The 27,638-nt window shown below is 41.3% G+C and overlaps 1 protein-coding gene across 1 annotated transcript; it reads right to left on the bottom strand.

Annotated features, from left to right (window-relative positions):
- Positions 1-1,499: 1,499 nt before the first annotated feature.
- Positions 1,500-27,457, bottom strand: BAALC (BAALC binder of MAP3K1 and KLF4). Its single transcript, XM_075495083.1, has 3 exons — positions 27,194-27,457; positions 8,809-8,978; positions 1,500-5,628 (listed from the first exon to the last, which is right to left on the bottom strand). Exons 1-3 carry the CDS (start codon positions 27,357-27,359, stop codon positions 5,524-5,526), a joined length of 441 nt encoding a protein of 146 aa, XP_075351198.1. The 5' UTR covers positions 27,360-27,457; the 3' UTR covers positions 1,500-5,523.
- Positions 27,458-27,638: the final 181 nt, after the last annotated feature.

Raw genomic sequence — 27,638 nt, 5'->3', positions numbered from 1 at the left:
CTTTCTGATGAATATAGCATGTCCTGTAGCCATTCCTCTAGATGTTACCTGAGCACTGAACCCATGATTCAGAAGTAAATTTGTCTTTTCTGCATGTTTGAATATACACCTTCTTTACCTATTGCCATGCCATACAGATTTTCTCCAAGATTTCAAAACATTCCTCACCAGCAGAACACTCCTACATGGCTAACGTACAGAATCATCCTTCTCCTTAGCCAGCTTTTTTTTTTTTTTTTCCTGTTGATCATACTCAGTTCCCATGTCTTGTCTCAGAGAACACTCTGTGTCCCTAGGGACAAGGACTGTCTCATCCTGTGTTCTTACACAGTAATCTCAGTAATGAATCTTCTGGGTGCAACGGGTAAAAATGACAAGAGAGAAAGAAGGACAAATAGCTATCATTACTACCCAAGGAGAAATGGGGCTTTCATTACATGGGCATGTCATGCCTGATATGAGCATGTCATCCCTTTTCCCCACAGTTGTTATACTTGGATGAGCCCTGAGTAGTACAAGACTAATACTGTATGTCAAATGCCTTTTTTATTCACAGGTTACCTCAGGGAAGACCTCCTTGGAGAACAAGAGGTTCTAGAAAATTGAGTAGAACTGGGGTTTCTGCGGGTTGTGATAGAACAACACATGAAGAATCAGTTGTCCCTACACCACACAATAGGTATCTGTCTACTGTGATCTTAATAATCTTTCCTAGGCAATCTGTCAAATACTTATTGATCCTCAATATTTTTTATTTTCTAGCATTAATCTTTCCAGCTTCCCCTTAAGTCCATTTCTCCTTGTCTTCTTCCCAGTCCATGTAAAGGAAGACCACAAGCATGCTTCCATCAGTGCTCTCTCGCACTGAGAAGGCGGGCTTCCTCGGGCTCTCCTGGGGGACTGTGCCTCCGAGGCTGCCGATTGCTCTTGCTGGTCTCTTCCCGACTTTCTTAAAGTGAGGTGCCAGAAATAGCTGAGTGCTTCAGCAGGGACCTTCCCGAGGCTGCGTAATGGGGACGGACTACCTCAGCATGTACCGAATTTGCTGTTTATAGAGGCAGCTCTGAGTTGGCTCTGTAACTCTCAGTTCTTGGTCTCCTCTCTCCCCCCAGTAATATGACATCTTAGTAGAGAAAATGTCCGGATTCCACTTTAGCCATGACAGCAACCACAAACTCTCCCATTTATAATTACAGAGCTACGATTCCTCTCATTTTGACCTCATAAGCCCTCTTTAGCAAATACAGCAATTTCTTTTGGGGAATGTATGTATTTTAGCTTCTTTGATGTGACCACACAGTCCATGAGCCACAGCCTGAGGACATCAGATACAGAAATATTCTGATTCCATGAAGAGAGGAGGTGGGAACCATTCATTATACCTTCGCAGTCTTTGGTCTTAGCTCTTAAAGATAAATCAACCACAAACGCAGGAATGTAAAATGCATGGAGTAATAAACAGAGACTTCAAAATTTTTCTTTATTTTCATTTTCAAGGTCAAGGTCAATCTTCAATAATTTGCAGATAAAATGACAGTACAAAAATGCTCCTGTTAGTCTAGTTTGAATTTAGATAGATTATTCATTATTTCCAAATAAAACTAAGTCTGCTTTTTCAAACACCATTTCTGTGCACAAATTATATAGCTCATTCTTTTCATAAGGCATGTAAAACATATTTCAGTTCAAACATTAAATCATTTTACACTTGGGTGTCAGAATTAAAAACACAAGTAAAAGGTTCACAAAAAACCATGCTGGAACTGAAGAACAGAAGTACACACTAAAGACATTACAAAGTACACACACAGAGACATGCACATATGAATATATATGTATATGAACATACTAGGAAGATCAAAAATATCTGTTTTCTGTTTTGTATGCGATCTCAGTCATGTAGCTAACAAGAATGTATGTTTAACCCAGTACTCATATATTGCTTACACAATAATTATACTTTCCTATTTTTTCAGTACAAGATCATTTCTGTCACACAGTAAAATTGCGTGTCTTCCAGTCAATGTCCTACAGTAATGGTGAAATGATGAAATACATTAAGGAAGCATAAGGGACAAGATGAAGGAATACTGAAAGATAAAATTGCACTGAGTCTTTAAGAAGGTGAATTTGCCTAATGATGTCTATTGGTAACCATAAATTCTCTCTCTTCTTTATCCAATGTCTGCTTTCTTTTGAGTGATTCCATTTCTCGCATCGTGGAAGAAAATGTATTTTACATGTATATACACATCAGAGGAAAATCCTATCTATACATTGTATTGGAATTATGGAAACAGTACAAAGTAAGTTTGTTTCTGTTTAAAACCTGAACTCAGGTAAATCATAAAAGCTTACCAGATGTTAGCAAATCCTTCCAGCAGAAAGTGTGTTGTTTCAGTGTAGCTGTAGAAATCCTCATGTGCAGCCAAGGGACATCGAACAAATTAAGTGGCATAATATCTTTTTGGGGAAAACTACATTTCAAAAATCCTGTCATATAAGAAGACAGAGATGTCCATATCCTTTATCTAAAAGTCTGTGTCTTCTAATATGGTTATTTTATTTCCTTTATTTGAGCTGTTTATATTTGAAAGATGCTACTCAAAGAACAGACCCTGTAAATAAGACTCTTCACTCCTAGGAAGGCTGCCTGGAGTGAAGATCTCCAGATGATTCTTTGAGCTTGCTTCTTCCACTAAAACCAGCACAGGAATCTATTTTTAGGACTTTAAATTGTCTTAAGCAGTATAGACTAGATTCTGTCACCCTTAATCATACAGTGTGGTATATTATTTTATAAACAAATTAGTTGTTTCTACTGGTGGTTGTCTCTAGTAGAAGGAAAGTAAAGAAAACAAATATAACCCTATCTATGTACAGAGGCAGGATCCATCCACATCTCCACAACACGCTCTTAGTTTTATTAAGGTCATTGGAAGCTTACGCATCAAGAACTAAGAAGCCACCTAGGACATAAAGTAATTTCTTTTCAGTTACCACCTAATGAATAAGAACAGTAATGTGTTACATGAGAAGAGTTTATAAAGTTGCTCGTAACTAGACGTGGTTTGTACCACAGAAGTTGGATCCAGTCTTTGAATGCCCTAAAGTTAAGTTTCGGGATATAAACAGGTTTATCGGATCTTGAATTAGCTCAGGAAAGTTATGAGCAGACAGAGGGGTCATGCAGGGCAGTCATCCTTCACCACTCCACAGCTGCCACCCTGATGGGATGTGGTCAACATAAGCAAGGTCTATAGTATTGTCCAGATAATTATGTACCAAGGCCATCTCCTGCTAGCCATCCTGTCACATCTCACACTCTGAATACGAGGCTCAAAAACTGCCTCCCTTCTGACTGCTGACATGCAGCTAGGGCTGCTTCTCATACCGATGTGCTATGCAGCATTGCAGGCTTGCTTCTGTTGTGTGACCCAAGCCATCAGATGCATCTGGTCAGCACATCATTACAAAATAAATTCTTAGCTAGTAAATAATCTCACTGCCAGGACTCCTTTTTTCTTGCATCTACTCACCCTAACGTGGTATCCACCCAAGGCAACTATCTGTGGCACAGCTCCTTACACAATGAACCTTCCCTTTTGCCTTCCTTCAAAATCGCCTCTACCCTTTCCCACACCGTCATTAATCACTTTCTGTAGCTTTCCTGTATCATACGGGTTTATACTGCACTCTCTCTGCCAGTAAATCCTTTGAAACAGAAGCGGATTACAAGCCTGGCACAGATCTGAAATGGTTCATCTTCTGCTCTACGCAAATAATGCAGAACCTGAACGCGTGCTTTCAATTAGGTTAGTACACGGCCACCAACAATGGCTATCCATTTCTAAATTAATATTGCTGAGCTGCTACAGCCACTGTTTATTGTTAGAGTGAGTCAAGTCCCTTCCTCTCCTATAACGTTGCCAGCAAGTTGGCAGAGAGCCACAAGTTGGAAGGACATACACAGACTGCCGTTGTCTTACCCGTACAACACTATTTTCAATATTTTTTAGGTCTTCTACGTAAATGTGCAGCACAGGGTCACTTACCAGATAACACACTGACCTGCAGAAAGCTTAGCACAAGTTCTTTGCCCCTTTTTAGGACATCTAAAAAGAAATATTTCTTATACATATGCTATTGTATGCGAAAATCTCACACTGACTCTGGACTTCAGTTTGCCTTTGTGTCAGAATAATTAATAAACAATTCCCTGTTGCATAGACTTGTACTCCAAGGGAAGTATTAAGTACTCACACACCTAGCAGCAAGTTATTAAAATGATCCTAATATGGAATAAATTAGGATTCAGCAGTCCCACAATTCTATTTATACTTATTTGCCTACGTGCAAAAAGGTCTTCTTGCAGTTCATATATGGATTTTCTTCCCAATGCTGTTTGTTACGAACAACTTTTGAATAGTTATTTTAAATGGCCCTCTAAGGATACGCATGTATGTCTGATGGGGGAGGCAAATAAATTTACCTCTTTTATCTTCATAAATGTACAAACTCAAAGAGAATATATATCATTACTTTTATATTAAGAATATGTTGAATTAGTTCCTGGTCTTTACTACACTGAACAGTTATATTCCTTTTAGCTGTATATTTATGACAAACACGGAGTACTATGATACAGGATGCTTACAATGCAATTAAATAAGTTCTGCACAGCAAATCAACTATATCTGATCAAATAAAGTCAATTTTTGGAGCTGTCATTGGAATATTGTTTTAAGAATTATGGTTATTTTCATGTAATGTTAGTGATCACTTTTTTCCAAGTCAGTCTGGGCCTCAACATATTGAAAGGCGCATGTATGAAATAAGAAAGTAGCCAGAACCCTACCTGCCAGCTAAGACTAGGAACTTCAGGTAAGGCTGATCAACATGAAAGTTACAGTTTTTAAGACCTAAATTCTGTCAATACAGAAAACAAATTAAAACTAAGGAATGAAAAGATTAATATATAAAAAGGTTACTAGATGACTTAACTATATATAACTGATAAATATAGTTTAAAAGAGATTTAATGGAAGCCACCTATGTGTCTCTGAGATCTCTGGGTTTGAGTTTTATGAAAGTGAGCTCTTTAAATGAACTCCATGGGTTTGAATGTACACACTCAAAACCCCTTAGGACTGAAAATGCAGATTCATTTGCTCATTTCCTGTTTTAAATTGCGATGCACTGTACCTGTCATCGTCCAGCCTCATCCTAATAGCAATGCAGAACAAGACATACACAAGGAGATAACATAGGACTTAGTAAAAACCAAATGGCATGAATTCTGGCGTATGTCTGCGCAGTGCCACTGCTTTAGACAAATGACATCTGAACATCCTACAGTGTCTGCAGCTGGTTTCTACAAGACCTGTTTCTGAAGGCACTCATCAGCAGCTGCCTGCTGTATTCAACGTGGAACATCTGGAGATCTTCATGTCTTCAGCGACTGATGACATTCAAAGTGCAGCGAAGCATTGTTAGGTCCATCTGCAGTTGCGCTTTGCTTCGTTAATTGACACAATTCTTTGTTTTCCTTCTGTCGCTTTGTCTGATGCTTTTTGTAACATTTATGGTGACTTCTTTTGTGGACATTTTCTGTGCGTCCCATTTACTCTGCGAAAGTTTTAAACAGTACAGTGAGTTCCACGCTGACAGCACAAAGAGTCATTGACGATTACCTCCTAATTTATGAAAACAGTACTACTTAATAAACAGAAAGACTCCAGCATTCTTCACACAGTACTGGGATGTGGAGCACCTTTCTCATTTGGCATGGATGCAAGCTTTTATAACTGCTATAAAGGCTCTGGATGCCAGTAGGCTTTGGATCAACCCTCTTGGCTATCATTAGCATCTCTGCACATGTGTATTCTTAAAGCAGAGCAAATAAATCTGGTTTCAGTCCAGAAGTGGAAATTAGAGGTTCCTTTTGATGTCACTGGGAGTTGAGTGTGACTAGCCTGAGACAGAATTTTCTCTACTTTATTTTACATTTCTTAAGTGAAAATACAATTTCAAAATAACACTTAGTTCTGCCTGCATGTAAGACCCAAGTACAACATATACGTTTCAGAGCTTCATCAGATTATTTCCAAATATTAAAAAAAGTCAGTCTGTCTGAGGCATGCAAGTGCATCCCTAATTTAAATTTATCCTTCTCCATCGCCTAGTCTGTCTGCTTGTTGCCATAAGCAACGCACTATACTGCGCAGTAAACTGCATAGGTCTAGCAAAGGACACTTGGAACCGGGCTGATAGAGACACAGAGCTGAGTTAGGTGGCTTTGATTATTGCATTTCCAGTGTTTCATGAGACACTTTGTAAGTGTGAAGAATGCCAGGTAAATTAGGCATCATTTACATGGTAATAATGCCAGGTGCAATAATGTCTGGTAAACTTCCACTGATGTGAGTGGAAGGTACATATTTATCTGAGAGCAAAAACTGGTGTTTATTTGCCGGGGTGTATTACTGCACATTTCTGCAGCCTGAACACAGCTGCTCCTTTGCTGTCTACTCCCGCAGTGCTCCTATTCACACAAGGACTCTCCAAAGACTACACATATCAGGAAAATCAAACCAGGTTATTGTCAGTCAGTGATATAATCGGGATACCACCTTTGCTTTTGGGGTGCTTGACCATTGTATTGCCTTCACTGGTATTAGGACTCCTTTCATCAGCAGCATATTTTACTGCCAAGTTGTTTTGACATGACCCTCATGAGAGGATACTCAAATTTCCCAGATGCAGCCCGTGTCAAACCCTTTCCCTTTCTGTAACTGTACCCTGTCACGTAACCAATGGTAGGGGTAAGGCAGTAGGATGCTTTAGAGCTTGATGCGTGAGAAAACGAGAAACAGAGAAGTAAAGCAATTTACCCCCTGCCACCCCACGGGCTGACGGCAGGACCCAAGTCTCCTGAGAGCACCGGGTGTTGCATCGCGTTGTATTCTACAGCATGCAGAGGTAAAAGAAACACTGTAGTCAATGTGAATATTCAGATGAATAAAATGGGCACATTTTGAGTCCGGGGGGGGGGGGGGGGTAGTCACATTCTCTACTCTAGGCATCTAAACTTTAGGTGTCCAGATTGGAAACCTACTCCTTTTACGCTTCCCTAAACAGTCAGTGGAGAAACGGAGCTTCAGAATGGCAAACCAGAGCTGGAGCCTAACTTAGATACTACACTTTCACTATAGGAAAATACATTTCTTTTTTGACTGTAAGACGTTTAGACAAATTACCTTCCTTTCTTAGACACCTGCATTAGATGCATAGAATAATGAAAATGCCCTACTTATCATCAGAAATTTTCTTTGCACTGGGTTGCAAAGAAACAGATATATATTACTGTACAGATATATATTACTGAATGTATCTTAGCTAGAAAAAGGCAGGAGGATACATTCAAAGCCAGAGGGCCCCAGGTCAGGAACCCACACTTCACTGGGTAGTCCCATTAAAGTCAACACTCACATTATTAATATATTGTGGGAATTTGCCCATACCTCCTAGTAAGTCTAAATACAGAAGTAATTTTTCAATCACTTACAAAATTAGACAAACAATATTCTCCAGCCATATGTCAGGTATACACTATAGTTCTGAAGTGCGGCCAAGTCTTTTTCAAATTGGATTAATAATTATGTTAGTTCTGCTCAACCATATTGAACCTGACCAATCCATTTTTCTCTGTGGGCTAGTGGCTATGACAGGCATTTATGTTTTTCATTTACAGCAAACCCATGGATCTAGATGTCATGCTGCTGTAGCATGAGTCCCTATACATCTGGAGCTGCAGTATCTCGTGGAAAGATACAGCAGGATCCGTGTCACCGGGGAATATTTCTGAACTACAGCAGTACAGAAGATAACACAGTGAAGGTATAAAATAAACACACATGTACCAATGTGTTGTTTGTGAGCAAATGCAAGGTGCAGTTCAATCCCGATTCCCTTTGTCATTTGCTCAGTCCCCCTGCGTTTAAATTTGCCTCTCTCAAGGACGCGATTCCCAAGAGGGGACGGCTTCTTGTGGGGTGGGTGTAGCGGTTCCACCACACACCGTGCTGAGAGGTCTTCCCATCTGAGAAACGCAGGAAGCAGTAAACCAACCGCAGGGTTTGGGTTGCTTTAACCTGCAGCAACTCAGCAGCTGCGACACGAACGGGACAGCGGGTGGAAAACTGTGAGAGGCAGGCAGGTAGGCAGCTAGAACAGGAGAAGTTTGGGCTTTGGTTTAGCCCCAAAACCTTGGGTGTTTGTACATTATCGTTACACTGGATGATCCTTCTGCAAAGTATACAGTAGGTGAGGGGGAAAAGGGGGGACGATCTGATCCAAAGCCTACTGAAGTTCTTGAAAAGACTCCCATTGACTTTTTCAGGCTTTGCATCCAGCCTTGAATGAACGAGAGTTTGTGCAGTGCACGTTATTTAAGAAAAGCGGCAATTAAGGAAAAACACATTCCCTTTCAGATAATTAATTTAAACAGTTTGCACAATACATGACACAGCTGGACTGAGGTGAAAAAAATAAGTATAGGGGTTTTTTGCTGTAACAAGTGTGTGTGTTACTCCGATTGCCGAATAAAACATCAGTTTTGTGGCCATTCAGGCATGAGGCATTGTCAGAGGTGCTAGGCTCGATCATGCTATGGCTGTGGTGCAGCCATTTTCTCTTATCCCAGGGCATTAAATACAGTTTGACTGCAGCGAGGAAGATTGTCACAAAAATCAGTTTGACCTGATTGAAGCTAGTGCTGAGCGTCAGGGAACGTAATTATATTCTTACCTCTGCTGCTCTGAAGCCGTTCTGTCTCTGCGTTGTAGCTCCTGCGCCATGGACCATGGGGTTCGCACACTGAGGACCGCCGTTGTTCCTCTTCTCGGTGTTCAGCATTCCAGCTGTGGCTGATGCTGTAGTTACACCTGTCTGAGCTGATTTTCCATCCTCCAGAACACCTAGTAGGGACACATGACATTGGGCAGTTAATACTGAGGAGCAGTTTATAACTGCAGCTCTGGCTTCCCTCTGTTTCTCCACTTCTTTGTGATAGCGCGAGTCATGGAAGGTGCTGTGCGGTACTACAGTGAGAGCAGTCCACCTCCTTTAGTCACCTTCATCCTCACACCTTCCATTACTTGGCCCTTCTCCTATAGTCAACTGCTCTTTGACACACTGGCTCAGAAAACATGGAAAACCGGTTAACAAGTGCAGCACATCAGTAGCCTTTTGCTCACCTGCAGATCTCCACTGGCTTCTTCACACACACAGCTGCTTGCATGGCCGAGGGTTTTGCTAAGGACCCAGAGGGGCTCCCCTTAAATCTGTCTCAGTTCTGGTAAATGAAGGGGTTAGATGCGAGCATGACAGATGAGACTGATATGGATGGAGAGATTGCTCCATTTATGGCCTTGAACATTTTTTTTAATCAGAAGTTGAGGAAAGAAATTCAGGAAAAATATATTTCATACTGTTTCGACTATCAGTAATCAAATAAATGATTAATTTGCTTTCTGCTCTAGCAGTATGGATAAGGCATGCATTGTACAATATGATATTGGCCAGCCTAAAAGAATTTTCTCATCTTACTGCATTAACAAAAATCAGTTGTCATTTACAGTGAGTGCAGAGCACTAAACATCTGGTTGCAACACTGGGTCTCAAATCCAAATACAAAGAGCAAGTGGGATGCATGACTGGGATGCAAGTGGGATGCTCTCAATTTCATTTTTGGCAAAGCTCATTTATAACAAGCTTTATGTTCAAATAGAAAAAAAACCCAGATTTACTAACTGGCAATGCAAGTATCAAAACTGGAGGAAGCAGCAAGGAGTCACAGATACTAAGGGAAAAATAAATATGAAGAAAACAAATGACAGTTCATTGCTACTTGAAGTATGCGTTGTGTCATCAAAACCTTCTGCCATAATCAGGTGGGAATTCAAGCACAGTATTAAGAGTATTAAAAAGGAAGCGAAGTCTTGAATTCATTCCCAGAAATCTGTAAGGAAAGCTGCTTTATCAGTAGAAAGGAACATCAGTAGTGGCTTGCAAAGGCAATGACTGAAATCAATAAAGTTTCAACCAAATATTCAAAGTCTTGATATTGAAAATATCTAAAGCTGTGTAAGACTTAAGAAGTCTAAATACAAGCTAGTCACTACATTTTCCTAAGCAGTCAGAAGATGGTGTTAGAGTTTTCCTAAGACAGTTTAACTTGTAGTGGTGGTCACTAAGAATAATGCTAAATCATCTACTTCGTGATAGAAAAAACTTGAGTTGGAACTTGAAAATATTACATTATAGATTATTTTAAAAACCTAAAAAATACTTCAGCCTTTGGAAGCTGCCTTTTCTGCTAGCTATAAAAACTAATGTCATTCTCCCACCTAAATCTGTGGGCAACTTCCCATAAAACAAGAGTAAACCTCACCTCTTCTGCATCTCCTGAAAGTCCGTATCTACTTGTGTTTTAGGTCTTATCTCTTCCTACCACTCCACAGTGCAAGACGAGAGGCAGAAAAATGACTCTGTGCAGAACAGTAAGCGGCACAGACTGATATCATAGCCAAAATCAATTGTCGGGAAGGGAGATGGAGAGGCAATTAGCCATGTGTGAGTCAGGAGTCACGCCATAGTCTACTGCTTCACCTGGCAGCAGAGCTGTGAGAACAAGCTTGAGCACAGCTTTGAACAGGCAAAATGCTCTAGGCATTACATACTAATTCCATTAATTGAATCTTGGATATTTCAAACATACACGAATTATGAGTTTTTCCTTCTGTGGAGTCATCCTACTAAATTACTTTCCACCATGTGTCCCTTTGGCCATCTGGCCTCTAAGTAAGTTGTCTGGAGTAGTAGCTGTCAGCTGAAAAGCCACTTTGTTCAAGCACAATTGTCCATGTATCTGATTGTGTTGCATCTTTTGGTCTCTCACAGAACACTTTTTCTTACATCAATCCATTTCTGGAGGATGATGGAAAATCTCAGTCCTGAAAATGGTATATTTGGTTCATTTTTTGTCTTCTGTTAGTTTGCAGCCCAAGCATCCTTGTTGCATCCTGCGTTGCAGGGGTGGGACATTTTTTGCAATACTTGTCAGAAATGAGCCAGGTATCAGCATCTGAGCCTTTCACTATCACTCTCACTATATTTTTATACGGGTGACCTAGTGGTCACCAATACTAGGGTATCCTAGCAGTGCAAAAAGCTTTTTTATTTTATTCTGAAGTATGTTTGCTATTCTGAAGTTAAGAAACTTTTAAATTTCTTTTTCATTGGCAAACAGGTGATTTAGAGAGTGGGCAACAGTTTAAAGGCTTCAATGACTTGCTCTTTATATGTGAGCACTGAGCAGAAATTACAGTGAGAATGCCTGAGCAGTGGAAGTAAGAGCACAAGATTTGCTGGCAATTCATAAAGTGACACCTATTTTATAGATGTATGAAGTGACACCTATATATAGATATATAACACAAAATGCTGATTGCAAAACAGAGATGATGTTAAAGAAAAGATTAGGAACACATGTTTGCTTTTTAAATAGCAAATATTTTTGCATTGCTATTTGGGGTTTGCCATAGTACACAAAAATGGAAAAGTTAACTTTCTTCTTCTGTACAATCTAGAATTTGCAGGCTAGCAGGGTGATAACGCTCAGGGTCTTGCCTCGGTGTCGTTTAAACCAAGCTAACTTTCAAGACATTTATATCATCCTCACAGCATGGGTTTGGTAAATAACCTTCTTGGTCTTTCACTGTAGAGCTTCAGTAGAAATTTAAACAAACGGGTTCAGTAATGTTGTTTTCCTTCTCATGTTCTCTGCCAGGACAAACCCTGCCAAAAGTCTGTGGGCCTCCTGAGGCCAGGGAAAACAGCAGAGCCCATCACAATGCTCTGTCAAATCTGTGTATTTCATTTTTAAATGAACTGGCAAGCCTCGAATATTCTTATGGCTCCATTCCCAAACCCTGAGTTTCTGGGTGATCACCAGACCCCCACCAATGTGACGGTGACCTTTCCCTCAGGCATGGTAGTCAGGGTTTGGGGGACTGCCAGGCTGTTCCCATTATGGGGAGGAACGGATGACAAGAGGCAGGTATTTCATTGCAGGTATCAGGTTATTTATAAAGAACATACAGGAGTCCTCTCTCATTGGATGCGGGGAGAATACCCAAGCAGCAGCCCCATTGCTCACAAATCCAAGTCTATCGTTCCAGCATGAAACGTGCTTCAAAGAATTTCCTCCCCCATGGCAATGCTTGCTGTTGTCTTCCTTTTCACTGGCTTGCTATGCTGCACAGGCAAGCTGACTCTTGCGTTTATTACCAGTCCAATAGAAATCCTTTAGGCTGCAGCTTGACAAACACTTTTTTCAGCAGCACCAGAGGAAAAAAAGGGTTATTTTAAACTGAAATCAATCCCTAGACTTTTTTCATCACCCAATGACGCAAGCAGTTGGACTGGCACAACTTGGGAGGTAGCACAAGAATCGAAACAAGCAGCAGAAGGCAGCTTCGGTTGGTGCTATCCAATAAACCCAAACCAAACCCCACTCACCCAGCTACACTCGTTCTTCTCATTGAGTTGCCTTGCTGAGCTAGCTAAATCCTCTGGAGGTATATTCACATTGCTTCCAACTACCCCTGTGTCAGGGGACATACATTTGTTTCGCCCATTTAGCTTGGATTCACCAAGGATTCCCGTTGTGTTACAGGAAAAGCAGTGTCCCAAAGACTTCCAAAGAAGTCTGCTGGCCCAGAGTAAGATGTGATGTGACTGACTTGATTACAAATAAGCTATACAAAGAAACTTTATTTCTAAAATCTCTTTCACTAAGAGATCTGATGATTTAGATCAAATGATGGCAGTTCAAATATACTTTCGTTTTGTGTCTTTTCACATTCAAAATTTGAATAGAATTTGAAAAACCAAATTTGCCCAAGTTTTTTCCCACTAAAATGCTGGCATTAAATTACTGCCTTTTGTTCAAAATTCCCAAAATACAGACGTTTTGGAAAATTTGGATATGGACAAAAATCAACTGTAGTTATTGAATTTTACAAATCAAAACTAAAAATCAGTCCCCAGGACATCTGGGTATGTTTTAGCTGTTCCACAATCTAAAAGAGGGGCATTTAAGAACAGTTTTAGAATTATAGCAATATGTAACAAACAGCAAGCTACCTAAAATCAGAGGTATCTCAATACAAGTATGAAGACCAGCAAGACAGAACAAATGTGTCTCAGATATGTATCTTATGTGAAGAACAACAGGTGTATTAAAGGTAATATAAATTCCTAGAAGAGGAACAACAGGTGTATTAAAGGTAATATAAATTCCTAGAAGAGGACAAAGAAAATAGAACATGACAATTGTCACTACTAACACAAAAATAAAGGCACTGGTATTTTTAAGTAGTTGATGTAAACAGTATAAATAAAATTAGCTCTCCAAGAACTGCTGCTACTTATAATTAATAGTTTATCCTAACATTGAATATTCAGACTGCCAGTAGGACACCAAGTTTTTCCAGTCTTTCTGGGATAACCTCCTACTCTCTCTGCTGTAAATGTGATCAAAAATTCAGTGTGTCCAAGCAAACATCAAAATTAGTTTTAGAAGGCTCCGAACACTTCAATGCTTCTGTTACCTTAATTCTCTAAAATTGCCTTTATTAATTAACCATACTTACTATCATCACGATTCTTTGTGTTTCAGACTATTGTCATGTATTAATCACAGGTAGGACATGACCATTTTGTAAAGAACAGATGTTTTCTTCATCACAGAACTGTAGGCAGCAAACAGTACTGTTCAAAGGCATCTTTCAGGTTCTAAATGACACTTGAAAATTTGATGCACATTCACCAATGCATTCAGAGAAATCCATCCGTGATGCCCTTTTTGCTCTGCTGGCTGTAACATACTTACGCCCTAACTTCTCTCTCGCAACACCTCCCTCTCTGCCTCACCTACCTTCCTGGCAGACTGCACCTCACTTCTCTAAGAGCAAGAGTCACCAAGTCCCATCTCCCACCGTGCTCTACAAGACCTCTGAATATGTGCTAGCATGTGTTCTTTTGTCCACAATCCTAATAATTTTTAAATTTTGAATGAGTTTTCAGAAATTCCTGGACAGCAGCATCCCACAACAGTGAAAAGTGAAAATAAGATATAATGTACAGATAGGATTCATTTACATATCACCAGAAAATTAGTTACATAATACTAAAGCCATCCCTGCAACATTTCTTTTCTGTAAGCACTAGATACTTGAAAGCAGTTTATTAATAATACTAAAGTACGTAAGTTCTTAATACCTCAGACATTTTGGTTTTTAGGAGATATATACTTAAAATTGCACTCCAAAAAGTTGCTCACAGATTTGCAAGCTTATGTCCGTTCAAAATAAAGCATGCTTAAATCATACTTTATAACTCTTTAAAACCATTTAAATCGAGCAGTCTAAGAAAGATTTTAAAAGAATCATTTTAGTAAGTAGGATGTTCATCACAGAGAAGTCAAAGAAAATGTGAAACATGGAATGGAAATTTTAGGTAGGTCTGCCTGGCTCTCTGTGCATAGATCTCGTCAAAAGAGCAATATCTTAGTAAGATCCAAGATGCACTGAAAATTTCTGTGACTAACAAAAATCAGCAGTGCTGCAATGGCTAATGCTGGCAAGAAAACTGGAAGGGGTATGAAGCCTTGTAGTATGGAGGCGAAGTTAATCTTAGCCGAAATGATCAGACCTTTGTGGAGAAAATTATTCCACGTGTGCTTGCCACAATATTCTCCTACTGATTTTAAAGCAGCAGGTAGTGGCCAAAATTGGACATGAATTCTGACCCAAATACGCTATAGATCTGACCCAGTGCTGTGGCCCCTGTGCCATCACATGCTCTGCTATTGAATAACAAGCACGTATTTGCTTAGAGTGGTTAGTTGTTGATTAGTATGCTAAATTTATATCTTTGGAATTGACTACGAACAAACCAGTAAGGTTCAATTTTCTGGTTCAGCAACACCCTTTTTTATGTATCGTGGCTGTTATCTCATGAATAATGCATAAGATGCTGTCCTATAAAATGCCTGCGTAATAACATACTGCACTGTAAAAAATGGACTCCGAGAAAACTCATAGTAAAGAAGAATGAACAATGTTATCACAGCATGCAGCTGCTTCCAGAGGAAATATGTATTTGTTACCATCACTGAATTTCTTGCTTTTAATGCTACAGAGTGATAATAAGTACAGAGAGCACTGAAATACCTGTTTTCTATACCTGTTTTCCTGGTCTGAAACTATTCATGTTTGGGAAAACTACACATCTGCTGGCCTGAGTGCAGGTATGCACTTCTGCTGAATAAACAGAACACAGAATGGCTCCTGTCAAAAATGAATGGAGTGGAGGTTGTGGCAAAAGTCAAGTTTAGGTCATTTCCTCCAAAGCAGTAGCTTCAGGGTGAGGCCAGACACTCAGGAAATCTGCAATAGCTTTTTTCCCTAACAAGAAAGAATTTAGAAACGTTCAGACGTAGCAGAGAGTGGGCTTGTAAGGCAGGACGAAGGATGGAGAAGATCTGCAGAGGGAGGACCTGCTGCGGCAGGAAAATGTCATCAGAAAAAAATGTTTTGTATTTATTGAATCAGCAAATACAATAAAGCAATATATTTACTGCCCAGACATTCAGAGAATCCAGAATGATTTACCTGAACTCTAACGCGATATGAATTTTAGACAGTGAAGCAAAACAAACCAAAACAAACGTATATGCATCTTCTACATGTTCTGTATCAGCCATGGAAATTCTGTGGAGTCTCTCTGTAGAGGTGCCATGGAAATGCTTCCCCCCGTGGGCTGGGGAAAAGGCAGGGGAAGGAGATCTGTTCTCCTTACGTGAAGCCCTTCAGGCACAGCAGGTCCCTCCAAGCTGACTTGAACCAGGCAGGGCTGAGCCATGCCCCGGCGTGCAGCCCGCGTACGACAGGCGTGGGGAAGCAGCGGGGAGCTGTGAGCCTTCCTCCTGGCTTCCATGGGATGCTTACTTGAACTCCGCTCGCCCGAGAGCACCAGCAGCCTCTTCACTCTCTGTTTAGAAGGTATCTGCTTTACTTTCAGCACTGAGGGAAGTACGTGATAAATAAGAGGAAATTCTGTATTTATGCAATACAACAGGGCTCAGATAACAGCTAACAGCAGAAGGCAAAGCAGAGTTTTAGATCTTGTTCTGGCCATGGTTTTGTCATGTTCAGGAGCCTTATGGAATTATGTTCTTCTGTAAGATTATGGTATTAAATGTCTAATTCAGTACTAAAAGAACTGGCTCATGAGGAATATATTTAATGCTTTTAAATGACTTTATGCGCACTGGAGTCCTGGCAAAACTGGGAGACCAAGCACTACATCTTGCGACGGTTTTGGCTGGCAGGTTTGCTTATTTTCCTATTTCCTGCCACTTCATTTCTGAGCATAAGACAAATGACATTCTTACAGATTTCTGTATTACAAAACTTCTCTTACCAGGGCTGTTTCGAAATGAGGCAAGAGGCTCCTCTTTGTTAGATAAGAGGAATTTTGAAAAGATTTTAAAACTGGAATTTAACATGCACATGCATAAATAAGCGTATGATAAATAGCTCTGAAAGTCTGATCAGATTTGTTACTATAATATAAAGATTTCTGCTAGCGTATTCAAGGATTCTAGCAGACAAGTAGAATACAAAAAAGGCATCATTAAAGCTGCAAACCTTGGTATTCTTTACATGGCCTTATTTCCCAGGTACAGGCAGATGCTAAATCTTTGCATATTGGTGTATTTGGACTTCAAATTTTTTATGACACAGAATCATGGTACAACTATCTTGGAAACAAACTTAACAATGTTGCAACCACATCTATGAAATGAAAGGTGAATACAAAATTTATATTTATTCCAAATAGAAGAAGCATACCGCAACACTCTTTAACAATGTGTGATCATGTCAAAGCTCAAGACAAAGGATACTACGTGGAAAACAGACTCCAGAGGCAGAACAAGGGGAAATTGGTCTGACCCCGAAGGGAAGACAGGAAATACAAACTTGAAAGAATTGTAATCAGGGTGCTAGGGGGGGACTTCACGGCAGAAACGCAACAGAGTTGGATGGATGAAGATGCACATTTTAATAACTGGAACAGGAAAGGAGAACTGAATTTTCACTATATTATAAAATAAGAATTGGCAACATTTTGGAAAAGCCTTCAAATACACAGAGAAGTCAGAGACGTTGAAGGCTGAGTACATATTATACCTGGGAAGATCATGAGACGGAATGGATTAAGCAACTTACCAGCAAAGCACTGTGCGAGATGGAAGCCAGGCAGCAGACTGCTGTCCCTCGCTCAGCCGTCCTGATCACAGCTGTACCCACCCTGCTTTAAGACAGGTTCTGAACAGCGGCTTAGATTTGCAGATGTTCGCATGGGCTTTCCTTCTCCTTAGGGATGTAGTAATGAAACATGACTAATTATGTTTTAGACTAATTTCCAACATAGAAATGGAAAGTATTATTATCATGCTCATTACCTCGCTAATCACACATGGAATTTTAAGATGAGTAGATAGCATCATTTCAATTAATCATACTGAGGAGCAGCAAAAATATTTAGGCAGACTAAACAGAAACCCTTACAAAAAGCATCTATATGTACAGAAAACTTGAGCTGAAATGACTCTTCAGTTTTGCTCACCAAGGTTCAGCAGCTGGAAATCGATGCTTAAGGTTCCAGGTAAGACATTAGATGTATTTCAACAATGAGTGATTAGCTACTGGCCTAATTTACACAGAGGCTTAGGCAAAATGTCAGCCACTGGAAAGCTGCAAATTAAGTCTGAATGTCCCAAAGGTATACTCCATATGGGAATTAATTTAGGAAAGACCAGTGGGCTGCATGGCCAGGTGACACTTCCAGCCTTACAGTCTATGAATGTCTGTATGAAAGGATACTGATGAAAGGATATGAAAGGATACTGATGACTTCATTGGCTCACAGTATGACTGTGATCATAAAATGCTTTGGCTTAAGATATCTGTATGCATGTGAAAAAGTTATCACTCACATTTAGTGTTCATCCTAAAATGAGGACAGTGGCTGTGTTAAAACCTAATGACATCTTCTGTTAACAACCTACTAGATAAATCCATGAATTTTTTTTCATCTTTTCCACAGTCAGTGCTAAACATTCAGAAAGGAACGGGGCACCAGCTTTATGCAAGTGGCAGAAATGCACACTTTTAGCACTGCAAGTGCTTAAAACAAGTCTGATGGCCCACCTGGGAAATACTAGCAGTTTACAAGAGTGACAATTGCAACGGGAAGACAATATCCAGATGAAACGTACAGAGACAGAAACGCGACCATATGCATTGCTAGGAAACTGGTAAAAAAAGAAATCAAAATATTTCAGTCAATCAATAGAGGGATTGGCCGATTATTTTGCTCTTCAGTAGCTAGCATCCACCTGAACAGGCTAGCCTGAATCCATGATCTTCCAGGAGGAATAAGGGGCTCAACGTTACTTCTTTTTCATCAGATGCTTAAAATTTAAGGCTCAGTCAAGCAAGCAGCAATGCAGAAACAATCTGGAGGGCCTCGGTGAATTCAGGGAAACCTGAAAATTGAAAATCCTGCCTCGCAGCCTACAGCTGCCCATGCTACTCGGTAAAATGTCGCTCCCCCATCTACCTGTTTGTTTTACTTTTAACCTGTATTTTTCCTAAGCAGAAGAGAAGAGGCAGTGTGACAGTCCAGGGAAGTAGTTATGCATGTACTCATCAGATAATAAAATTGCTATAGGAACACATTATTTATTTCCGTATAGTAAAGGACCAAGCCACTTTTTTCATGCAAGGCCATGGCCGAGAAATGCACACAATCACACAGCTTTCAAAATATCATCCGCATAATCTAGAAAAGAGTGCTGCTTTATACAACTCAAACAAAAAGCCTGACAATAAACGCATGGCTTCGATCATTCATTTTCTGAGTCTTAATTATTACTGTATTTCGATTTAAGATAAAACCCAACTTTGAATCTCAGATTTTTTTAACTGCAATTAATTTATTTCATTTCTAAACTACAGGAATACCTGAGAAAAAAGTGGGACTAGCAGTATCAGTTTTGTTTATATTAAAAAATATATTTCTATACCTGACTACAGGTACAGAAAAGACAGATTTCTGTCACTTGAATGCTGGATTACTGCAATATGTGCTCAATGTGGAAATTTTGGAAATTTTAACCAACAGGCAATGAGGTAAACTGCCCTCTGAACTGTTTCCTGGATGAAATACATCACACCTTTACTTTGAGATTGGCAGGAATCTTCACTTAAAGCTAATTCCATTTTTAAGTGTTAGTTTTGAACTATACATTCCTAAACTGGAAAATACAGGATTAGAACTGGCCAGAAAGTGTAAATTCACTCCTGATGAAAAGAAAAAAGAATTTTTAAGTGTCCTGAATCAGGATATTGGGGGAGAGGGGGGGAAAGGGGGAGGAGAGCTTTTTCCACAAGAAGAAGGATTTTGCAGAGCAATTTCCTTCTAAGCATCCTGCAGGCAGGACCTGTCATTGACAAAAACCACCACCCAGGTGTCCTGCTCACACCCTTTCAGACCCTCTCCCTCTCTCACCATCCCTCCTCCCCACCGCAGAGGCAGAGGGCAACAGCTCTCCATGTAGTTAATGACAGCCCTTTGGCTCTCAGTAACTAAGAAAATTTTTCTCATGAAAGATTTCAATGCTGCAAGAATGATTTATTTTTTTCTGCTGGAAAATTATCCAGAGAGAGGGTTCCAAATTGTCTCTCCTGCAAAAGATCTCTATTGATGCTCAACAGCCTTTCTTCTTTCTGGTACTGTGATAGTTAGGAAAGCCTCTCATGGAAGCAAGTGTTCATGCACATCACGGTTTTAGTGAATTTATTTTATTCGCAGGTAAATGACTATTCTGGGGTAAGCTGTGCGTCATCAATCCTAGTAAGTCTGCCTTGGACTGCGAGAGGGATTTAGCAAGAACGTTGGCCAATAGCTAAATGGGAATTAATCAGAGACTAAGAGACCTTGTGGAAAAGCTATCATAACATATTTTAAATGGTTTTTATTGGTTTTTTACAGCTTTTGCAGTGCTTTGAGATAATTCTGGAGGCAGAAAGTGCAATGAAGAGGATGCCGAGGAAGGAGTAGGCAGGTGGCGATCGCTGCCCAGCCCCTGCCCTCCCCTCCTGCGGCAGCGGCACGGGGCGGCTGCTCTCACCTGAGACACCAGGACCTTTCAGGAGGCTTCGTGCAGTACGTGAATGTCACTAACCACCTGCCATTAAACGAGACTGAAGTTCTTCCAGCAATTGAGTCTAATACAGCTCACAAAATAGCACGCTGAAGGTTCATAATAGAAGAAATCTTCTCATCTATCAATTACCTCTAATACTTTTAATAAAATTTTGCTTGCTTGGACTCTTCCTTTTTATATGGCAGTTGATATTTATTAATAAAGAATTAATTTTAAAATACTTTTAGAAGTGGTGGAGGAAGGTCGCTTAGTATGTTCTGATGGGCCAAATAAGTATCACCGACATTTTTTTACTGAATCGACAGAACAAAGTACATGCAACACCCACAAAGCATGTAATTACACAGAATGGCCATAGTGCAAAACAGCAACAGTCCCATCCAAATTACTTACATTCCCTACACATTATCTCAAACAACATTTGCATCTGTAACAATCCTACTCTCACAATTTAGCAAAAAGCTTAAGCACAGGTGGTCTCAATATCAATAGGACTTTTTCCATGCTTAAAAATAAGGAGATGTTTAGTTTTGGGGGGTGGGATGGGGAGCGATGGGATGACTCAGGGACATAAAATGAAAATGCTGAAGTTCTCTGACAATATGTTGAAATATTTTGTTGCTTCCAGCTTTTGTTCTTAAATGACACCTGTACTATGTGAAATTAAGACCGTATTGAACTATGAAATGACAGCAAAGATGAAAATGTATGGATTGGAAGAATTAACAGCAATGGTTGGGCTGAAAAATATGGTTATTACAAAAAGCTGTATTTATCAGCTGAGTCTAATTTTTCCAATAATTTAAATGCTGTCTTGTGGTGGAGTAATATTCCAAGTTCCAATGCTGGAATCTTTGACTGGGTTCTACGCTGAGCAACACAAGTACATGTGTTGACTGAAGAATAGCAACCTTGAGTAGCTATTGCTATCTAAGGTTCTTTATCATTCCCTGATCCATAGACTGATGCAAAAATGTCATTTTTTACTGACAAAAATTGATATTTTTCCATTTCTGAGGGAGGCATACAGCTGGGCGGTGCATCCGTGTTATTTCCCTTCTATCCTGCAACACTCCCCACCCCTCTCCCACAGACATGCTGTGAAAAGTCTGTTAGAAGTCCCTAAAGCATATGGGAATGGTTAACTCTTCTGAAGCTGCAGGGCTTTTCCATTGCTTTGGCTTACCTCCACGCTTGGTACTGCGTTTGTACTTGCAGTACTGACAGCAAGGTTTGCTATTTATGTGGTCTTCCAGAGTTGCAGAGGGATGACACAAAACCAGGTGCCGTTCAGAAAGGAACCCTTTGAAGAATAGCCCTACCAAATCATGCTTTTAAGAAAGTGATTTTCAGAGGGCTTTGAACCCAATCTTCTTGTGCAGATGGAAGCACCTACACAAACCCACTCTACAGAAGCACTTTACTTATATAAGTCTGTTACCCATCCATATAAATGTTAACACACAAAAAGTTGGTGTATAAAGTTGAGCAGGCACATGAGGAGGCTGCTTTCTGAAAGCTAGATGGTAAAAATTAGATCCAAAAACTTTCTCTCCCTAGGCTATGAAACATCCCACATGCTATTTTAAATTTTCTTCCCCTTTTTGTGTGATTTAGAAAGGTTTCCTCAGTACCGCCCTCCATGCAGAGGCTAGTGACAACTGAAATGGCAGAGACCATACAATTAAAATCCAAAATCAGTATTAAAATGGGATCCTTTAGCAAATACCATATCATTATATTCAAAGTCTGGACTAAGGTGGAATAGGGAATTACTGTAATATGTCTACAGTCCAGGCAAAGGCTGTATTTATTCACTCTTACTGTAAAACTGCGATAAGGTTACCTCCTGAAAAGATCACGTCAGAATCACTGCTATAATTGTTTCTTAAACATACCAGATTTTGAACCAACCTGTTAGTAAAAGAACCGTAGTAAATGGGCATAAGGGCGCAAGGAGATACTCATAGACCCATATTACGCACTAGCAAGAGTGATCCCTCTCTGGCTCTTAACCTAAAATAGATTTTTTAATTAAATACTTCTCTGCAGTCCGATTTACGAGAAACCATCTGCTGCACAAAATAAGTTCTTCATTTACAACCTGATGCTTGCTTATGCATTTCTGTCAAGCTTTTAACTTTATGTATACCTGGTAAATGAAAGAGCAGATGACTGCAGCTGTGGTCCAAGCCAGCACCAGTCCCTGTTGTTAGGGCAACTGGTGTTCACACAGCCCTGCTCTTTGCTGCAGCTGCTTCCAGCCTCTCCTACGGTAAAGGATGGAAAAGCAATTTTCAAAAAACTTCTCTATGGAAGGTTACCTCTGAAACCCTGGATTCTGCATACTGACTCTCGACCAGAGGCTGACTGCAAAGATGAACCTGGTCTATAAAACTTCCCAGAGTTGTCAGCGATCACAAAATAGCAGAGTAGCAGCATAAGTGGGTCATTTAAGCCAAGAATTATTCATAAATGCACAACTATATTAAAAGCAACTATGCAAGATAAACTGTTAGCCAGCCAGATTGCTAGATACTGATAAAACTTCTCCTGAATTCCTCTGATTTTATGTATTTATTTTACAAAGGACTCAATTCTATACCCATTTCATGGCTATTTTGCAAATGTCTTCACTAGGGAATGAACCGATCCTAAACTGCAGATTTCATTCCTGGCAGACCACTGACTGCACGTATGTCTGCTGATGCCATGAGCAAGTTTTCCTCCCAAGTGCATCTGGTGAGTCTGTGGGAAAACTGGGTAATATTTTTCTTTAATATGCTTCAGGAGAAAAGACTTTACTATAGAAATAGTGCAAAGTACAAAGAATAAAAAACAATTGTTTTTAAAGCCTTAGCCGATACTGAGAGTCAGGTAACGATAAAAAATAAACAAATGTTTTATTAGTTGAGGCACTGAACAAATGAGTCCTGAGGCACTCAATATGCAGCTTTTCAGTTCTGATGCAAGAGAATTTTTTTTTACTTGGTTGCTACATCATTTAAAAATTAATTATTTTTATTTTCATTTCAGTAACAATCTCCAGCCAAGACTGGGCTCTTACTGTGCTGGTCACTGTTGGAAAACAGTAAGGACAGATCCTGTCCTAAGGAGTTTGCAGCCCGTAAGCTAAATCGATTGTAAGGTCTCTCTGACCACGAGGCAACGTGCTGCTTTATCCACTCTGAGGCACTTTCAAGTATAATAAAGAAAAAATAACTGAATACAGCAGCTAACTTAGCCACTGAAAAATGGAAAGAAATAGAAATAAGATGACTTAAAGCCTGCTTTAAAACAAACAAACAAAAAATTGTTGTTATAGTTGATATTGAACGGGTTTATAAAGCACTTTTACAGTACTGGTTTCTGGTAGGAAATTGTGCATCTTAAGTTATTAGCCTACACACACACACACACACACACATATATATATATATATATATATGTATCAGCAAGTTATCCCAATGTAACACAGCAGGCTATGCAAGTGTGTTCAAAAATACTTGACAGTTTTTCTGCAGTTCTTGCTAATTCAACCTTTTCCCTGTGGTTTGCTCGTAACCCATGGTGACTGCCCTGGGGACTCGCCTGCTCCTGCAGATTCTTACTTCCCCAGAAAGTCATTACTTGTGCTAACACTTCTACTTAGCTGAATCAGACCCTCGAAAAGAGACGGCAATTTGTGCAAAGGGTTGCAAGGATCAAGGAACGGTTACTAAGCAGAAACATAGTCTACTATTTTTCCCAGCTGTAGCCTATGCAGTAGCTGGAGCCTGTGAAAAGTTCTCCGCTTGCATAGCAATGGACGTTCTTAAGAGAAACTGCTCTATTGTACGGGCTCACTGTGAGTCTTTCCTTCTGTCCTCCCTCCTGGAAGCTACTCGCCCTAGGAACAGTATGTGTGCTTATCTTCTAGAAGATGTCTTTCAATTCCACCACCTGCAGGGCTTCATGAAGTTACTTAGTACTTTTCTACCCCTCTTCAGCCATGTCAATTTACCCTGTTTATCATCGCCAAAGCCTCAGCAATGTACTGCAACAAGCTGCTACCACCTATATTCGTGCCTGTTAGTGAATTCGTTAGTATATTCGTTCGTGTTGCCATGAACCTAGGAAAAGTTGTCTGTCTTATTTTAGCTGTATTATAACAACTTATATTGTCCTATACGTCCTCCTGTAAAAAATAGGGAGATTGCAATACACTTTATTAAAATGGATGTAAAAAACCAAGTAGGGAAGTGAACAAATATTCTAAGAAAGGATCAGTTGAAATAGGAAGAAAGGAAAAATGAAGAGAAAATTAAAAAACCTCGTGACTTCCTTTTTAATTTAATAATATTTTAGCTTTCAAAATGCTTTAGTAAAGATACAAAAATTTGCCTACACAAATACATATAGTTCCAATGAGAGCAGATACAGAAAGCTAAATACGCTGGGTGACAACAAGAGGATATAATGAAATTTTGGGGTGGGATGAGGTTATAAGATTAATATATGGTAGTTACTAACCCTTTCCTCATTGATATGCTTGCTGATCCTCTATACCATACATTCTTTCATCCCTGAGTGATTTACGCCTCTTTCCATTTTGATGTCCAACGTCTGGTGTTGTTTTTTCCACTTAATTGAAATGTGTTCACAATCACAGCCACCTTTTACTGCTTTTGGCTTTTTCCTGACATCTTTCCTTCATCCTGCCTCCACTTCTCTCTCTTCACAGAATTTCACCAATTCATTCCAAGTGAAAAATGACAAAGAACAACTTCATCCTCTTCTCCCCAGCCGCCTTTGGCTGGTCCCCCCCTCCCCGGCTGCCTCCTCCCTTTCTACGTCCCAGTTACGGAAGTTTCCTACCTCCACTTACGCCAATGTCACGTCCCACCTCCTCATCTCCCCCATCCTGCTCTTATCCCCTCCCTTACTCTTCCCTTTTGTCTCTCGCTCTTCGGTAGTTTTCAGTTCTCACAATAAAGGCATGTTTTCCTCTTCACGTCTTAAACCCATACTTGACCTCATTTGCCCCTCCAATTGCTGCTTTCTCTCCCTTTCATCTATACATTCACTGAACATGCTGTTTCTACTCCCTGGAGTACCTCTCCTTATTCCTTTCCTTTCCTACCTCAAGCCTCACCCTACAACAGCTCTCAGCGAAGTACTTCATGGCTTTCAAGGCACTAACTGGGACCAGTGTGCGTTCCTCAAGCTGCTGCCACCACAGCTGTGCTGAAGGGTGAATCTCGCCCTTCCTGAAGTCCTGCTAGTCCTTCCTTTGCTCCTATTAGTCTGTCCGCTCCTCATTCTCTTCCTCTCTCATCTCTTCTGCAAGGTTTTCTTATAAAGAGTTTCTCCTACCCTAATCAGTCTCTATTGGACTTGAGGGTTGTCCTCTTCTCCTTATCTCTGCTATTCTCATCTGTAAACACAAATTCAATTATCGCATGTTTCTGTGAAGAAAACTTACTGATCTACCTCTTTATCACCTCCTATTCAGTATCAAATCTCAGACTATCTGGCTTCTGTATATGATGTTTAGGCACCCACTCAAATTAAACATGACTAAGATAATGCTAAGGATGGGTACTGAGGGAGCACAAGCTGTGTCTTCATTGCTGGAGACAAGACTGTCACCTGTCATTCAAGCTCACCAGCCAGTATCACCTTGAACCTCTTTAAATTCCTGATATAATCTTTTTTAATACAGCATTTCATATACCAACTCACCTTCACATTCTCGTAATTTCGCGTGTGATTACTACAAAGTCTTTCTTCAGCCTTCAGGAGTACAACATAAACCCTTTATGACTTCTCTTCTCCCTCCCTGTCGTATTCTGGTCAGCGCAGAGGCATCAGCTCCCTACTCCAGTCGGCCTGTGATGCCCACCTTTGTGAATTTTCACTCCTGCGCTTTCATGATTTCTTCCTGGTGCTTTGTAGCTCCCTATAAAAGTCTGCAAAGCGACTTCTTTTCCTCTGAAGCTGCTTACCGGCATTTACTGCTTTATATGCAAATTGTAATCTATCTGGAGCAGCAACCATTGTCATGTTGTGTTGGTGCAACAGCTCACGTGATGAATTTCTGGACCTAGACTGAAATTTCTAGATACTGCTGCAATACTTATTAATTCTGAAAACGTTTTCAACCCCACATCAGCTCAGAGCTCCTCGTTCCCTTTCCCATCCCTGCCCCTAGTGCGATACCTCAGGTGCACAACCAGGAATGTGCTACGCTGACGAGCACTGGGAAATTCCAACTCGTAGGCCAGCTCCTGGGCAGCCCACCATCTACCAGGTTTCGGTTTTGTCTATCGTCCTAATTGGCGGTCGGGTGGAAGGCGGCCGGCACATCCCTACCTCTTCCTTCTTGTAAACCTAACCGACTTGTTTTGCTAAAAAGGAGTATTCCACAACAAGAGCCTCAAAGACCGAGCCCTCGTCCCTTCCGGCCATGTTGTGACCCAGGGGCCGGCAGTGTCCCGCTCTCTCTCACAGCCCAGCCCCCCCTCCCTAGAAGGTCTCGAGGTACTGACCCCGCTCCTTTAGAGGAAAGCCCAGGCGGGAGGGCCGGTCCCGGCGCGCTGGCCGGGAGCTGCGGGGCCGCAGCGTGCTGCCCCGGCGGAGCCACGGCGTCCTGAAGGACAGACTTCGGCGGCTGCCTTCCTTGGGGCGGGCAGAAGCAGCCCGGTCTCCGCAAAGCAGGCGGAGCGGATAGCTAGGCGGCTGCCCGCGCCTATATACGCATGCATGTGCACGTACACCGCAGCCTCTCCCCTTCCCCGCCGGCTGCCGGGCGGCCCGCGGTGCCCGCCGCGGTGGGGCCCCACTCACCGGGGCGCGGGGCGCCCTGCTCCCGGCCGCCGGCCTCGGCGCTGCCGCCCTCCTGCGGCGGGCTCTCGGAGTCGGTGTTGGTCAGCCAGGTGGACTCGGTCTCCCGCGTCCAGCTCTCGTAGTAGCGGGGCTCGATGGCGTCGGCCCGGCTGCCCCCGCAGCCCATGGCGGCGCCCGCTCACTGCCGCTGCCGCTGCCGCCGCCGCCGCCCGGGCAGCATCGCGCCGCCGGGCACGGCTCCGCCGCCGGGCACGGTCCCCCTCCGCCCCCGCTCACGCCCTCCGCCCCGTCCTCGCTCTCCCGGCCCTCCGCGGCTTCGCTCGCCCTGCTCCCCCTCTTCCCCGGCTTTATTCTCTCCACCAGCCCCCCCCTCCCCGCTCCTGGCTGTCCCCTCCCCTTCTCCTCCCGGTACCCCCTTCCCTTCCCTCCCCTCCCCTCCCGCTCT

The sequence above is a fragment of the Mycteria americana genome, chromosome 2, assembly GCF_035582795.1.
Source record: "Mycteria americana isolate JAX WOST 10 ecotype Jacksonville Zoo and Gardens chromosome 2, USCA_MyAme_1.0, whole genome shotgun sequence".
Lineage (NCBI taxonomy): Eukaryota > Metazoa > Chordata > Aves > Ciconiiformes > Ciconiidae > Mycteria > Mycteria americana.
The sequence above is the reverse complement of the archived record's forward strand: the minus strand, read 5'-3'. Positions and strand labels throughout refer to the sequence as shown.